The sequence below is a fragment of the Crocodylus porosus genome, unplaced genomic scaffold, assembly GCF_001723895.1.
Source record: "Crocodylus porosus isolate Cpor-Errol unplaced genomic scaffold, CroPor_comp1, whole genome shotgun sequence".
Lineage (NCBI taxonomy): Eukaryota > Metazoa > Chordata > Crocodylia > Crocodylidae > Crocodylus > Crocodylus porosus.
The window spans coordinates 55,638,064-55,653,423 of NW_017728943.1; the positions used below are offsets into that span (position 1 = coordinate 55,638,064).

Sequence of the window (15,360 nt, forward strand, 5' to 3'; positions counted from 1 at the left end):
CAATGGTTTCCAACTCGCAGAGTTCAAAGTTTCATAGTTTCTAGGGTCAGAAGGGACCTGAGCAGATCATCGAGTCCGACCCCCTGGTGTGGCCGGAAAGAGTATTGGGGTCAAACGACCCCAGCAAGGTGTACATCTAGCCTCCTCTTAAAGATCCTCAGGGTAGGAGCCAGTACCACTTCTCTTGGAAGTTGGTTCCAGATCCTAGCCGCCCTGACCGTGAAGTACCGCCTGATATCTAGCTTAAATCTACCCTCTGCCAGCTTGTGATCGTTATTTCTAGTCACTCCTGGTAGTGCTCGGGGGAACAGGGACTCCCCCAGTGCCTGCTGGTCCCCTCTGACTAGTTTGTAACAGGCCACTAGATCCCCCCTCAGCCTTCTCTTGTGAACAGGTTCAGGTTCCTACACAGATACATTGTTTCACCGATCTCTTAGAATTTTTGACCGTGTCAGCAAAGTTGTGGATAAAGGAAAAATTAGATGATTTTCAAAAGGCCTTTGTCCAGGTCCATCACGGGCTTCTATAGAAAGTATTTAAAAGCAAAGTACTGTCATGGATCAAAAACCGAATAAAAGACCGAAAAACAAAGGCTAGAAACAAATAGTCCATATTTATCATGGCAAAATATCAACAGTGAGGTGCCTCAACCTTGTGGACTACATCCTTTTTACTGTTGTTAATACACACATCTACACAAACTATGTAGTGCATCTCAAAAAGTATACAAATTCTAGTTATTCAGAATACAGGAACATATTGATCAACAGCCTTAATTCGTAGAAAGCAAGAAACATGATTTATAATGTAAAACACTGTAAAGCTTCAAAGTGTTCACTATTATAATCCAAGCACTCATTATAGTAACAAACAATGGAGAGAGATGCATGTGTACATACAGATTTTTTTTAGATCTCCTGCATATACATTACTGATCTAGAAAAGAGGATGAAACATTTTCAAATAAACAATGGTCACCAATTTTTTAAGGCTATGGGACAGATTAATCCAGTCTGGGTTCAAGGTGACGGGAGGGGCTGTACTAGGACAGGGACGGGCAATTACTTTGGGTGGAGGGCTGCTTACTGAGTTTTGGCAAGCTATTGAGGGCTGTATGACAGGCAGCCAGGGGCAGATAAATATTGATTTTCTAAATTTCTTAGAGGCCCCGCAGGCTGGATAGAATGGCCTGGTGGGCCACATTTGGCCTGTGGGTCACATTTTGCCAACCCCTGTACTAGGACCTAGCTGCTGCCACCATCTTTCCCTTGCATCAGTATGAGGAGAGCACCACAGCCAGCATTCGTCCCAGCAGTGGCACAGGAAAGCAACTGCTGCTGATGTCCCCTGTTGCTGAATGCAGTCAAGGCTCCAAGTCTGTGAGCCACATCAAATGGCTCTGCGGGCTGAATATAGTCCTGACACAAAATATTCAGGTTACTCAAGTACTGAAACAACTGTGAGGATTTTCAGAGGGCCCTTAACAAGCCAGTTGAACCCGCAACAGGATGACAAATGACATGCTATGTGGATAAAAGTGAAGTAATGTCTACAAGAGGAAAAGATGTAAATGGACATCCTTACACTGTACAGATACCCAATTAACTGTATCTACTCAGGAAAGGGGCTTAGTGTCAGTGCAGTCTGCTCAGTGAGGACAGCTGGTCACTGTGTTTCTGCTGTAGTAAGAAAAATGGTTAGAATGTCATGATGTCTCATTTAATTTAATAATAAAAGGGCCATCTACTCTTTAATACTTCTAAGGCTACCAATTTTATAAGTAAACAAACTAAAGTAACAATTTCAAACAAATCTGTATCGAGTAATTATTATTTGTGACGATTCTTAAAAATAATGGAAAATATTAGCACACTCAAAAGCAAACCACTATAAAGGGCTATATATATTGTTTGCCTCATCTATTTGACATACATACTTTGGAATCTTGGGGTTAATTCCCATAAAACATTTCTGGAATATTTTGACTATTCGGATACAACAAGTAAACATGCTTTACTCACAAGCATTAGTACACAAAGAGAGTTTTCAATGACTTTTAACATTTACCTTGTACTTTAGACTGTATTGTTCTCAACTCTTCTGTTTGTTTTTGGTTGATCAAACGAAGGTTCTGATTTTCCACCTCTAACTAAAAGCATATATAGTTAAGTCATGAATTCATGAAACCATTTTACAGGTCATTACATTGTAAGGAAAGACACAACTTTCTCTCAGTTATCTTTGAGCTATATTTAGATGAGAAATTATTTCAAATTGTACCTTAAGGTTAACTCTCTTGTTGCTGTTAATTAACGCTCAACATGCTGCATTTTCTTATTCAGAACAGTGTATGATCTTTAAAATGATAAAGGTACCTGCTCAAATAGCTGAGTTTTTGGTTCTGTGACTAAACCCAAGAAGTTTTGAGTCATCCCAAAACTGAATGTTTTCCATAAAACTTGATGAATGTAATTGTTGAATTTGGAAACATTTTAAATACAAACAAAAGGCAAGAGTCACAAGGATATTTTGGTACTATTCAAAAAACCAGTAAGGGACTAGTGGCCATGCTTCAATCCCTCATGTGATGTGGGGGATTGATATTCAAATCCTATCATGGCTTGATTCTTTGGTACAAAGAAAATAAGCACAAAATTGACTCTGTAGCAGGAGCGAGCAATAATTTTAGCTGGAGGGCTGCTGACCGAGTTTTGGCAAGCTGTCAAGGGCCACATTGGTACCCCCGCCTCTTGTCAGGTGCCCCACCCCCTGGTTGTCATCTTGTGACCAGAAGTCCTGTGCCCTAAACCCTGATCTTTGCCACGAGAAGTCCCTCCACTTGGCCTGGAAGTACGCCTTTCAGCAAAGGGTTTTGCCATCTTGGACCCAGAAAAATACCATATTATATTCTAAAAAGCGAACATCTACAACATTCATTAATTTGATTAAAAAAAATACTTTTGCCCTGTTTTACATGTGTTTGTGCAGTGCACATAGAGGTAACTGCACAACAGCGTAAAAAGAAGTTTTACTTTTGTATATTGTGAGGAGGTGGGTATAGGTTTGTGGGGGGCTGTGGGTGTGAGGTGAGGAAGCATATAGGTGTGTGGGGGACTGTGTGGCTGTGGTGTTTGAGGTGGTGTGGGTACGGAGGTCTGTGTGTATGGAAGTGCAAGCGGGGGTGTAGGTGCATGTGTATGTTGGGGTGTGTGTGGGACTCACCCTATGCATGCACACATACACACACACACACGCACACACACACAAACACTTCCTCTACCTGCACACACACTGCCCCGCCTGCACACATGCACTGTCTCCGCCTGCGCGTGCGCACACACACTGCCCCTGCCTACACACACACACTCTGCCCCTGCCTGCATACACCCCCCCATACCGGTGAGGCCCTGTGCTCCCTGGTATGGCAATGTCGCCGGGAGCCACATGGTGCTGGAGCAGGGCAGGGGCAGGAAGCATGGAAATGGCTGGGGGTGGGTTTCTGCCTCCTGCTGCTGGCTCTCCCTGAGTCCTACTGCCCTTGGTTCCCTGTCATCTTTTGACAGGCAGCCAGGAGCAAATATTAATTTACTAAAATGTTTAGGGGCCCCACGGGCCAGACAGAATGGCCTGGCAGGCCAGATGTGGCCTGCGGCCTGTGTTTTACCTGCCCCTGCTCTATAGCCTACTACTGGTTAGGGCACTCACCCTGTTCAGAGCAGCACTCAGGTTACCATGCATGCTCCAAAGAATGTTTAAGTAATTTAAGTATTTCATAAAAAGTAGAACAGCTTCAACAAGAGAGACTGAGATTAGTTTGGTGGCTATAGCACTCACCAGGGAACTAAGACACTTTGCTTTAAACACTTCTCCAAATCAGGAAGAGGAAGAATCTTAACCCAGACCTCCAACATACTAGATAACTGTTCCTATATAAAGGGGTCTCAATACCAAATACTCTCATGACTGTAACCTGGTACCTCAAAATGTTTCATTTTGACATTTGTGAAATCTTGTCTTCATTTTCTTTATTTGGCCTGACCTATGTGGCAAACTTGACCTAAATTTATAAATATTTTTGGCTAGTCCAGAACTGCATCTTGACACCAAAATAATAAACCTAATGGAAAATATTGTCAACTTTGTACTTAAAAAAATAAGAGTATAACAATTTTACTAGGTTTACGTATATATAAAGGTGTCATTGCATAATTCACATATCAGTACCAAAATACCATATTTACTCAAATCCAAGACAAGGTTGTCTCCCCACATTCAGCATGGGGGGAAGCCCCTCATCTTGGATTCAAGTAAAAGGTGAGTGGGTGCAGGTGGCTGCTGCTCTTACACTGGCTCTGAGCCCACCTCTGGCTCTTCCCTGCTTTGCTTGCCCCCGACAGCTTCTGCCCCCCTTGCTTGCCTTTGCTCCCTACATCCCCCTTACTGTTAGGCATAGTTCTGACTCCAGCTCCATTCCCTTGCAGGGCACAGAGCATGTAGCCAATCATCATCATCATCATCAGCAGCAGCAGCAGCAGCTCTGGCCTGCAACAGCTTCAAGGCCAGGCAGAGCCATGCTTCCATGTGCTCTGTGCTCAGGAGGAAATGGAGCTGGAGCTGCAACGTGGAGGACGAAAGGACAGAAACTGTGAAGTGGGGGGGGAAGGCACAGAGGCTGTGGAAAGAGGGTGGAGGGCAGAGGCTACAGGGGACAGGCTTAGGTGGTAGGGGTTAGAGCTGACAGGACGGGGGCAGGCAGGCTGCAAGGGAAAGAAGTGGGGGAAGGGGACAGAGGGAAAGAGACTGCCTGCCCCTCCCCCCCAGACACCTGCCCCCCTGCCACTGCTTTCCCTGCTGTAGCAGTGGGGCAGGGCACTTAATTTAAGATGACCCTCCACCTGAACAATTTATATATTTTTACATTATATGTTATTAAATTTTCCTGCAAATAACTTTTTTCCAACTACTCAGTTGGTCTAATAAAAGATATCACATCAACCCAAATAACCTTGCCTTTTGAGGTTTAAGGGGGGCATTTTAAATTCAAGGGTGTCTTGGATTTGGGTAAACATGATATTTCATTTAATGCTAAATTGGATTTTAGACTACTATTGGCAATTCAAAACACAGTATAAGTAAGGAACAGTAGGAAGAAATGCTGGGCACCAAGAATCATAGCCATATAATAATAGCTTTTATTATTCTGAGAGAGAAGAAAGGGAGGCAATTGTTCTCCCTTGCATCCTGTAAACTGACCAACAGTGAGTGTACAGCAGGGACTATACTGAACACAAACCTGCTCACATGAGCACAATGTGCAACAGAAGGGAAAAAGGAAAGTCATGGACCACAGGAATAGTTTTTTTCTTGCCAGTCTGAATCCCCTCTTCTCACGCACTCTCTCAGAAATATCTTGTATTTTTTCCTTAAACCAATAGATACAACTCCTCAGGGAAATGCAAGATTTTCTTCCCCATTTTTTGCCTCTTTGTATGGCAAACAGGTACAGCAAAGGGCAAGCAAAATAATCAGGATTATGGAGCAGCCACCGTACCAGGAGAAACAAAAAAGGCTAGGACCCTTCAGTCTGGAAAGGAGAAAGCTGAGGGAAGATATGATGAAGGTCAAGAAAATTATAAATGAGGGTGGACAAAATGAATAGGAAACTCTTGTTCACCAAATCCCAGAATACTAATAGTAGGGGGCACTCACTGAAATTAGAAAACAGGTTTAAAACAACACAAGATGGTACTTTTTAATACAGCACGTTGTTAACTTGGGGAATTCATTACCATAGTAAGTAGTAGAGGCAGAAAGCATAGGCGGGTTAAAAAAGGGACTACACAAATTCATAGATTCATCCATTAATAGCTATTAAACAGAACATTCAGGACGAATCCGCTGGTATTGCTAAATCAATGATGGGGGATGCTAGGGAGGGTAATGAACAAGCGAATAGATCCCTACAGATGTACCCTGTTCACTGGTCTCCCTCTAAAGCATCCATTCCTGCCATTGTTGGAGACAAGCCACTCGGCTAGACGGACCGCTGGTCTTACCCATTGTGGCTCTTTAGTTCTTATATAAAAACCTTACCATACTATGTTTTTGTTATCATATCAGGTCTGTTTTATGTTATCATCTCATTTTTTTTTTTTTTATAAATATCAGAACAGAAGACATACCTCATGAAGTTTGACTGTCACCCATTCCTTAATTTTAGAAGCTTTTTCTTCTATGATTTTTGCCTCTTGTATTCTTGTTTGCTTCTGAAATAAGACAAAAAGCCCACCTGAGCAACACCTTAGACACACATTCTGTTGACTACCTCTAGTTATGTTTTATCTCTTTCTTTTTACATTAATTGGATTAGCACAAAAGTTGTTAAATTATTTGATGAATGCTTCCTTTGATTTTTTCATAGAGGCTATTTCCCTTGCAAAAATGAAAATCTTTTAAAGGAGGTTTAGGGGAGGGAGAGGAAAAATTTATCTCCAGAGAACATCCCTCTTAACAATATCTTCTTAGAAACGAAATCTCAATAAACTTTGAGAATAAAATACTTATTCATTTAATATACCCCAACCACAAAGTAAAATAAAAAAATTAGGGGTGCACCAATAGACATTTTTGGGGCCAATACTGATAGCCAATATTTAAAGAGGCATATCGGCTGATACCGATCTGATTTCTCATAGTTGCCTCCAGCTGGTAAGTCCAGTGTGGTGGAAGGGGAACAGGGAAGGAAGTCGTGAGGGAGGGGGCAGGCACTGCACAGGTGCAGCAGGGGGGGTAGAGCTATGGCTCCCACTGCTTCTTGCACCCTGGGAGGGCACGGGAAGCATGTGCCCCGGAGTGGGGCAGGACGGGCTGCATGGGGCTCTTCTCTGTAAGGGCTACGCTTGAAGTGGGCACCAGTGGTGCTGGGAGGATGCTCCATCCACCCCAAATTTCTCCATTGCTCTGCTCCCAGCGCCACTGGTGCCAACTGTCAGTGCCCACTACAAGCCCAGCCCCTGCTGACAAGAGCCCCATGCAGCCCCGGCTGCAGTCCACCCCACACCATGAAAATCTGGGGGCACACACCCTCCCATGCCCTCCCAGAGTGCAAGCAGTGGCAGGAGCCGCCTCCTTTTCCACAAGCCGCCACTCCGTCCTGCACCTCGCCCTGCCTGGGCAGCCCCTGCCCCAGCCCCTGCCCCCTCCCTCACCATGGGGTCTTACCAGCTGGAGGCAGATCTCCAAACAGCCGGCTCTGCTCCTTGCTGAATGCTGTGCACAGCATGGACATTTAATTGGGTCAATATTTGATACAGCCAGTTTTCTTTATATCAGTATGGATCTGATATTGGACCGATGTATTGATGCACGTCTAAAAAAAATCCCCAATGGACAGTTCCTTCTTAGATCCACTTCCTATGTGACAGTCACCCGACTTTCCTTCTCAGGTCTGATTTCTAACTTTGTACATGTTCTTCATATGCTACATATCAACAATACTTTTACCAGACAAAAGCAAAGAATTTAAAACATTTTTCTCCTCATTTTTTATTTGCCTATTTCACAATTAAGAGTGTGTTCATATTTCATCTTTTGGTAACTGAATTATTCTTAACCTGTTCTTCAAGTTGCTGCTCCAGGTTTTGTATAATGTCATCTTTCTCTTGTACCAAAGTCTCCAGATCTTGACACCTCTTATACAATCTGATCTCTGATTCACTGGTTTGAATATTAGCTGCTTTTAGTTTTTCTTCCATAACCTGCACCTATTAGAAGAAACAGAACACAGTAAAAGAAGTCTAATAATTTAATCATAAATTGATAATAAAAACTTATCATTCATTTAAAGCTGAACACTGTCCTGAAAAGTTCTGTAATTAGCTGAAAATATATACTATTTGTACTTTGTTAATGAAATTTAGTATCTTTTATGAATAGCACTGGAAAGACAATGATAACTGGGGTGGTGTTTTCTGATATTGGATCTATCCTGTGAATCCACAGTAGAGATGGTAAAATGGATAGAACATGATGACTATTAGGAACACTTTCCTTTCCCACATGTATGATAACAGAGTAATAAATACATGTCTGAAGTCTTTTTGAAAGCCTTGTATAACACAGCATATATAAGAAGTATATAATATATATATAAGTCGTGCAGGCACCTATTCTGGACTCATTCAAGAAACTCTTGGATGCTTATCTTGCTGGGATCCTTTGACCCTAGCTGACTTCCTGCCCCCCAGGGCAGGGAGCTGCACTTGATGATCTTTGCGGTCCCTTCCAGCCCTAACAGCTATGAAATCTATGAAACAAGATTTGGGATTATTTTATTAAAATTATGCTCTAACAATGCCAAATATATAGTGATGTATTCTGAACTAAATTATGATATCCTGAATTAGGACAGCATTCCAGCACTTGCTATAATCCAATTCAAGAAAGCACTTAAGTGCTTAAGGTTAAGAATGTGCTTTAGTAAATAACCCCCCCAAAAATGCCTTCCTGAACCATAACCAGAGCAAGTAGATTTTTTTTGGCCTAAATTACAGGATTATTTGCTTAGAATTCTACAATATGCTCTTTAAAACATATGGACTACGGCCCAGATTTAAAAAAAGAGATTTACGCTTGCTAGTCACTTCTTGGTTGGAATTTATACATCTTTTCTCTTATGTGCAATTCAGCAGTCCCACAAGTGAATTCTTAGGCATTTCAGCATTGACTTAGTGCTCAAGGAAGAGAGTTGCACATTTTGAATGAGAGGTACATATTAATGTACAAATCCTGCCCAAAGCTACTAGGATTCATAAACTAGACACATATTCTACTTCCTGTGAAACTATTCTTAACACTAGCTTGTGACTTCACTTGGTTGGACTGGGTTCCTAGTATTTTTTGAAGAGAGATATGCATTAATAGGTGCATTGCATATAATCAGTGGGTGAATTCCATATAATGTTATAGCTTACTGTTACACTACATATGGCTAGTAATTTATTTTCATTTTGATGCACATATATGTATGTATGCATGTTTGGTAAGAGTGTATTTTCATTAAACATTGGTTTAGCAACTGAACATTTCTAATGTGAGATCCACAAAACATCCCCGTTTAATGTTTATGGACCAAACCACCCCATGAATTATGACAACTTTAAGAAAAGAATGAATACTGGAGACTATTCCCATTCAGAGAAAGTGTTCATGCTTGATAATAAGCTGCTGTGATAAATAGTAAAGCACAAATAGCTGATTTTAAATTTTTATAGTTTCGGAACCATGGGACTGTTTCCTCTCTCCTTTGCTTCCATATTTGTTTCATATGTACATCATTTATTAAAAATACTGTATAACAAAAAAGTGCATCATATATACTTACGTAAAGATTTGTTTGGATAGGTATAACTGTACCATACTCCATAACTGAATATGCAGCCAAACTGCCAAATGTATTAAGAAACAACTATAGGAAGAGAGGTTTATATATTTAACAAGAAACTAAGAGCTCCTGCCTTTTAATACTATTTAAAGAATTTAGCAATTTTCCTCAGTCTCCTTTGATAACATCACTTCAATGTGCTTTCAAGTTATAACTAGCAGACACACTTTTGTAGCTTAGAAGTACCTGCTGAAAAGCTCTCTCTGCTTGACGATCAGCATCTATAACTTGTCTCTCAAGCTGCTGCATCTATAGATTAAAAAAACCCACATAATCAAATGCTTAGTTTTTCTATACAGTGGCACCAAAAGCTCCCTGATGCAAGATATTTTCATATACGATTCTGACCAAGAGAAAAATCTAATATGGTCACCCTGTACCTGAAGATGGGAGCATGGGTCCTGCTGCTGCTTCTCTAAGGACTTAAATGCTGGTGACAAAAGCCACCGTTTCCTATGTCCCCTTCCACCAGCTCCAGCAGCATGGGAGGAGCAGGGGAGGGGAGTGAGGCAGCTGAAAATACGTGACCCTAGGTCTGAGCCCCCACACCCAGCACAGCAAGCTGTTTGAAGCGTGGGAAAAGTTGGTATAGGGGCTGCTGGGGGCAGTGCTTTTCAGCTCTACTCATCCTTCCTCTCCTCCCATTTTCCCCAGAGTTGATGAGAGAAGCTATGGGGAATGGTGCTTGGACATGGAGGAAGACATAGGTTGTCTGGTGGGTGGAAAAGCCAGTGCTGATCTCTTCTCACAGGGACCAGGTACAACTCCCATCAAAGGATCCCCCAGGTCACCTTCCACTCTTCTGGGTACTTGAAGCTCAGTCCCACAAAGTGTTTAGCCTTCTCAACTTCTACTCAAGCTAATAAGCTTCCAGGGTACTTAGCACCTTGCAGAAACTTGCCAGAATCTGGCCCTGCATTCCTAGTAAAGTTGACAAACTCACTCTTTGGAAAGGACTATGTGCAACACTCAAGGGTTCTTCTTTACGTGATGATGAAAGCAGCACGGGCACTACACAGATCCCTGTGATTAACTATAATACCGTACTCAAATACCATGAAAAAATCTTGCTAATAGCCAATGCAGGCTATTAAAGAAAGCACATTGTATTTTAATTTATTTATATACCAGACTTTGCTCCTACTGTGATAGAAGTTATGCTAGCAATAGCCATGATGGAATTATGCTGTTGTTAAGAGTTTTCTAAGCAGGGTTTTCCTCAACAGTACAGGAAGGCAGATTTTTTGTGAGGATCAAATTTAAAAATATGATACGGAGTACTTATAGAACTGAATATTTTACAACATGGTTTAGGTATCTTTGTTTTCAGGAAATATTAAATTATTGTCCCTAAAGTCTGAAGAAACATGGTTGTTGCTAGGGTAGATGTCAGGTCTGCTGGGGACAGGACCTAACAGAAAACAAATATTTCATATTAAGATAACACTGAACTCAGAATTCTAACTAGAAATTAATCAGATACAGTGTAAATGAAAAAAGTATCTGTTCTCCCTATAATTGACTTTCTTTGTTTTAAAATAATCCACATCTTTCAGTCTTGTTGATACGCTATTCTTTCATTTTCCAGATTCTTTGTTTTTGTATGACAGCTGTCAATGAACATACAACAGTCTTGTGTTCTTCAAGTACTTCAGCCAGACAAGAACACACAGTCATAATTCTGTCAAAGGCAAAGAAATGGGAAAGGAAAAATTAACTAATATAGAAAAAACTGTTACTAATCTCTGAAAACCTCCTCACTTTAACAGAGACCAAAACATCTACAAAATACCATGTAATCTGACATAAGTACATAAAAACAAGTGCCAGATCAATGATCCACCTAATCCAGTATCTTGTTTCTGACAGTGACAGGAGTGATACATCATCATTGGTTTAGAGGAGCCAGAGGACATGTCTCTGCCTCTACAACCTCCTGTTATAATGAATTCCACAAGTAAACTATGCACTGCATAAAAGTACTTCCTCTTGTTGGTTTTAAACCTGTCTCCTACTAACTTCAATGGGTGCTCCCTAATTTTAGTATTCTGGGACTTGGTGAAAAACAATTACCTACTCACTTTGTCCACAACCTTCGTGATTTTATAGACCTCTATCATATCACCCCTCAAGGTACTATAAACATGGCACAGTACAAACATGACCATGCCCCTCTAAGAACTCTCTTGAAGGGACATAATAAAGGCAGTGGTGGTTTCATATATTCATGCATTAACAATCTGGATAAAGACTTAAGGAATTAATTGTGTTCTCTCTCATTTGCATATTATTTGTTCAGTTTATTTAAGAGTTTTTCATTTTTGGGCTTTTAATAGTTTTGAGTTTAGGCTCTCTTTTGAATATGGACTTAATTTATAACTCTTGTTTTAACAGAGTTAATATTTAGCATATACATTTTCGTCAATCTGTGGTGTGAATTAAGGATTTAAAGTTACAGTATTTGTGAGCATAAACTAAAATTCTACTGTGGCACTAAACCAACGTACAGCAAAGTCACACATCACATTGTATATTTGTAATAATGCAGAATACATTTCTAATTAATATTCTATGGTATTATGACAGAAACAGGTTTCAAACTTTTACTGTATGACTTCATTGTAGATGAGTGGCAAACCATCCATTGATACCAACAGCTACTATAACTTGTGGATATATGTGAATACGAGTGTCAATGTTTTGCATAGCCAATAAGCCAATAAGTGAGAAGTTCCACTTTAAGCTTTAAACTAAACTTTAACAGAAATATCATACCAAAATGCCTACTGAATGTCAGGTAGGCTGCTCAACCTGGTACTGGCAAAGGAGGATGATCAAGTCAGCAACCCAAGAATCAAAGGGAAGCTAGGAGATGATGATCACAAGCTGATCACTTTCACTATCCAGTGCAAAGCTGGCAAGTCAGTCAGCAATGCAGAAGTCCCTGACTTTAGGAAAGCTGGTTTTGATAAACTCAGGAGGCTTGTTGTCAAGGCCCTAAGGGACCACAATTTGACAGGGAAAGGAGTTCAAGGAGTTCCTCAAGGGAGTGATCCTGAAAGCATAAGTGATGTCCATCCCATCTCGGAGGAAAGGTAGCAAAAGGGCACAACCCCTTGGATCTGCAGGGAACTTATGAACCTCCTACATCTAAAAAAAGAGACCTATAAAGGATGGAAAACAGGAATCACCACAAACGAGGAGTATTCTGCACTCATCCAGACCTGTAGGGAGCAAACCAGGAAAGCCAAGGCTGCAACCAAACTCCAACTGGCTACACATATCAAGGACAATAAAAATGTCCTTTTTTAGATATGTGGGGAGTCAGAAGAAAAGCAAGGGTAACATTGGACCCCTGCTAAACCAAATACGACAACTGACAGCTGACCCCCAGGAAAAAGCCAACCTGCTTAATGGGTATTTTGCGTTGTTTTTTCACCAGCTCAAAGGGACTGCCCTGCTTAACATGATGCGGGACAGCCAGGGTGAGGCCCTACATCGCTGTAGACCATGTAAAGGAACACCTTGAGTGGCTGAAGACCTTCAAGTCAGCTGGTCCAAACAGTTTGCACCCCAGGGTACTTAAGGAGCTGCCAGGCATCATCGCTCAGCCACTGGCAAGGATATTTGAAAACTTGTGGCACTCAGGTGAAGTGCCCGAAGGTTGGAAGAAGGCCACTGTGGTGCCTGTCTTCAAGAGAGGGAGGAAAGTAGATCTGGGGAACTACAGGCCTATCAGCCTGACCTCTATCCCATGGAAGATCTTGGAAAAAATTATCGAAGAGACCATTCTCGATAAACAGACTGATGGAAGAGCCAGCATGGGTTTGTTGTGGGTAGGTCTTGCCTGACCAATGTCATCTCCTTCTATGACCAGGTGACATAGCACCTGGACAAGGGAGAAGAGATTGACATCATATATCTGGACTTTAAAAAAAGCCTTTGATCTGGTGTCTCATGATCCCCTCATGGAAAAATTGGCCAACTGCAGCCTCGGCTACAGCATAGTCTGATGAACTACAGGGCAGACCCTACATTGAAAGACCGTGGGACCTAAACCTGTTCAGCCTTCACAAGAGAAGGCTGAGGGGGGACCTGGTGACTGTCTATAAACTCACTAGGGGGGACCAGAAGGGTTTAGGGGAGACACTGTTTCCCCAAGTGCCCCCTGGCATGACAAGGAACAAGAGTAGATTTAGATTAGACATCCGCAAGAACTACTTCACAGTTAGGGTAGCTAGGGGCTGGAACCAACTTCCTAGGGGAGTGGTGCTGGCTCCTACCCTGGGGATCTTTAAGAAGCGGCTTGATGACTACCTGGCTGGACTCATTTGAGTCCAGTCTTTTCTCCCGCCCAGGCGGGGGGTCGGACTTGAAGATCCCCAAGGTCCCTTCCAACCTGACTTCTATGATTCTATGGCTGAGGAACTGACTCCAAGGCCGGACCCAGAGTGTAGCAGTCAATGGAAGCAAATCATTATGGTGCTCTGTGACCAGTGGTGCCCCCCAAGGCTCCATCCTTGGACCTGTACTCTTTAACATCTTTATTAACAATGTGGACATTGGTGTCAGAAGTGGACTGGCCAAGTTTGCTGATGACACCAAACTTTGGGATAAAGCATCCACACCTGAGGATAGGCTGGTGATCCAGGCCAACCTTGACAGGCTCAAAAAAATGGGCAGATAAAAACCTGATGATATTAAATACGGAAAAATGCAAGGTACTCCACCCTGGGAGGAACAACCCGCATCATGCTTATAGGCTCAGCAGTGCTACCTATGCTTGCTAGCACCATGGCCGAAAGGGATACGGGGGTCATGATTGACCACAAGATGAACATGAGCCACCAATGTGATGTCACAGCTGGTAAAGTGAGCAAAATTCTGGCTTGCATCCATAGATGCTTCACAGGCAACTCTCAGGATGTTATCCTCCCACTGTACTCAGCTTTGACGAGGCCGCAGCTGGAATACTGCATCCAATTCTGGGCTCCACAATTTAAAAAGGATGTAGAAAAGCTTGAGAGAGTCCAGACGAGAGCCATGCACATGCTGAGAGGGCAAGAGAACAGGCTTTATGATGAGAGGCTGAGAGGCACAGGACTCTTCATCCTGGAAAAGCGCAGGCTCGGGGGTGACTTAGTAACTGCCTATAAGTATATAAGGGGTGTACATCAGGATCTGGGGGAACCCCTGTTCACCAGAGCACCCCAAGGGATGACAAGGTCAAACAGTCACAAACTCCTCCAAGACCGTTTTAGGCTGGACATAAGGAAAAATTTCTTTACTGTCCGAATCCCCAAGGCCTGGAATAGACTCCCTCCAGAGGTGGTGCAGACACCTACTCTGGACTCTTTCAAGAAACATTTGGTTGCCTATTTTGCTGGGATCCTTTGGCCCTAGCTGGCTTCCTGCCCCTGGGGCAGGGGGCTGGACTCGATGATCTTCTGAGGTCCTTTCCAGCCCTAATGTCTATGAAATTTATGAAATGCACTTACATGAAAATAATATCTGAAAATATTCTTTGCAGACACACTGCATATATGTCTCATTATTATGGGGGAAAACCCTCATTAACTGACATCCCCCTACAAATCCAGATGATCTCATATTTCTTCTTATAAATTATCTCCATCACAAAATACAAATTCATGACACTGAGGTCATAAAAATGTAATTTGTGATTAAACTAATCTCACATCATTTGAGTTTCCCATTTCATTCTTCTTCTTACATCTTTGCTTTTGAGTTCATGTCCTACATTTAGAAGTTGGTAGAAACATGGTAAGCAGAATCAACACAATAAGCAATCTACTTTGCAACAGCAAAGAGAAGAGGGAGCCAACATTTGGCAGCATGTTGAATGGTCTGATCTGTCAGCCAACCTTTGCTTACTATCATTCTTGCCTAGGAAGCAG

The 15,360-nt window shown here is 42.1% G+C and overlaps 1 protein-coding gene across 3 annotated transcripts in view; it reads right to left on the minus strand.

The window, feature by feature from the left end:
- PLEKHH2 (pleckstrin homology, MyTH4 and FERM domain containing H2) overlaps window positions 1-15,360 on the minus strand; it is a 95,329-nt gene that overhangs the window by 59,446 nt on the left and 20,523 nt on the right. For 2 of the 3 annotated variants that reach the window (XM_019549389.1, XM_019549387.1), the window contains exons 3-6: window positions 9,629-9,691; window positions 7,614-7,763; window positions 6,183-6,266; window positions 2,068-2,149 (exon numbers count right to left, since the gene is read on the minus strand). In XM_019549389.1, coding sequence (XP_019404934.1) covers window positions 2,068-2,149; window positions 6,183-6,266; window positions 7,614-7,763; window positions 9,629-9,691 — 379 coding nt within the window. The remainder of the gene's footprint in view (window positions 1-2,067; window positions 2,150-6,182; window positions 6,267-7,613; window positions 7,764-9,628; window positions 9,692-15,360) is intronic. The other variant, XM_019549388.1, reaches the window with a different exon arrangement.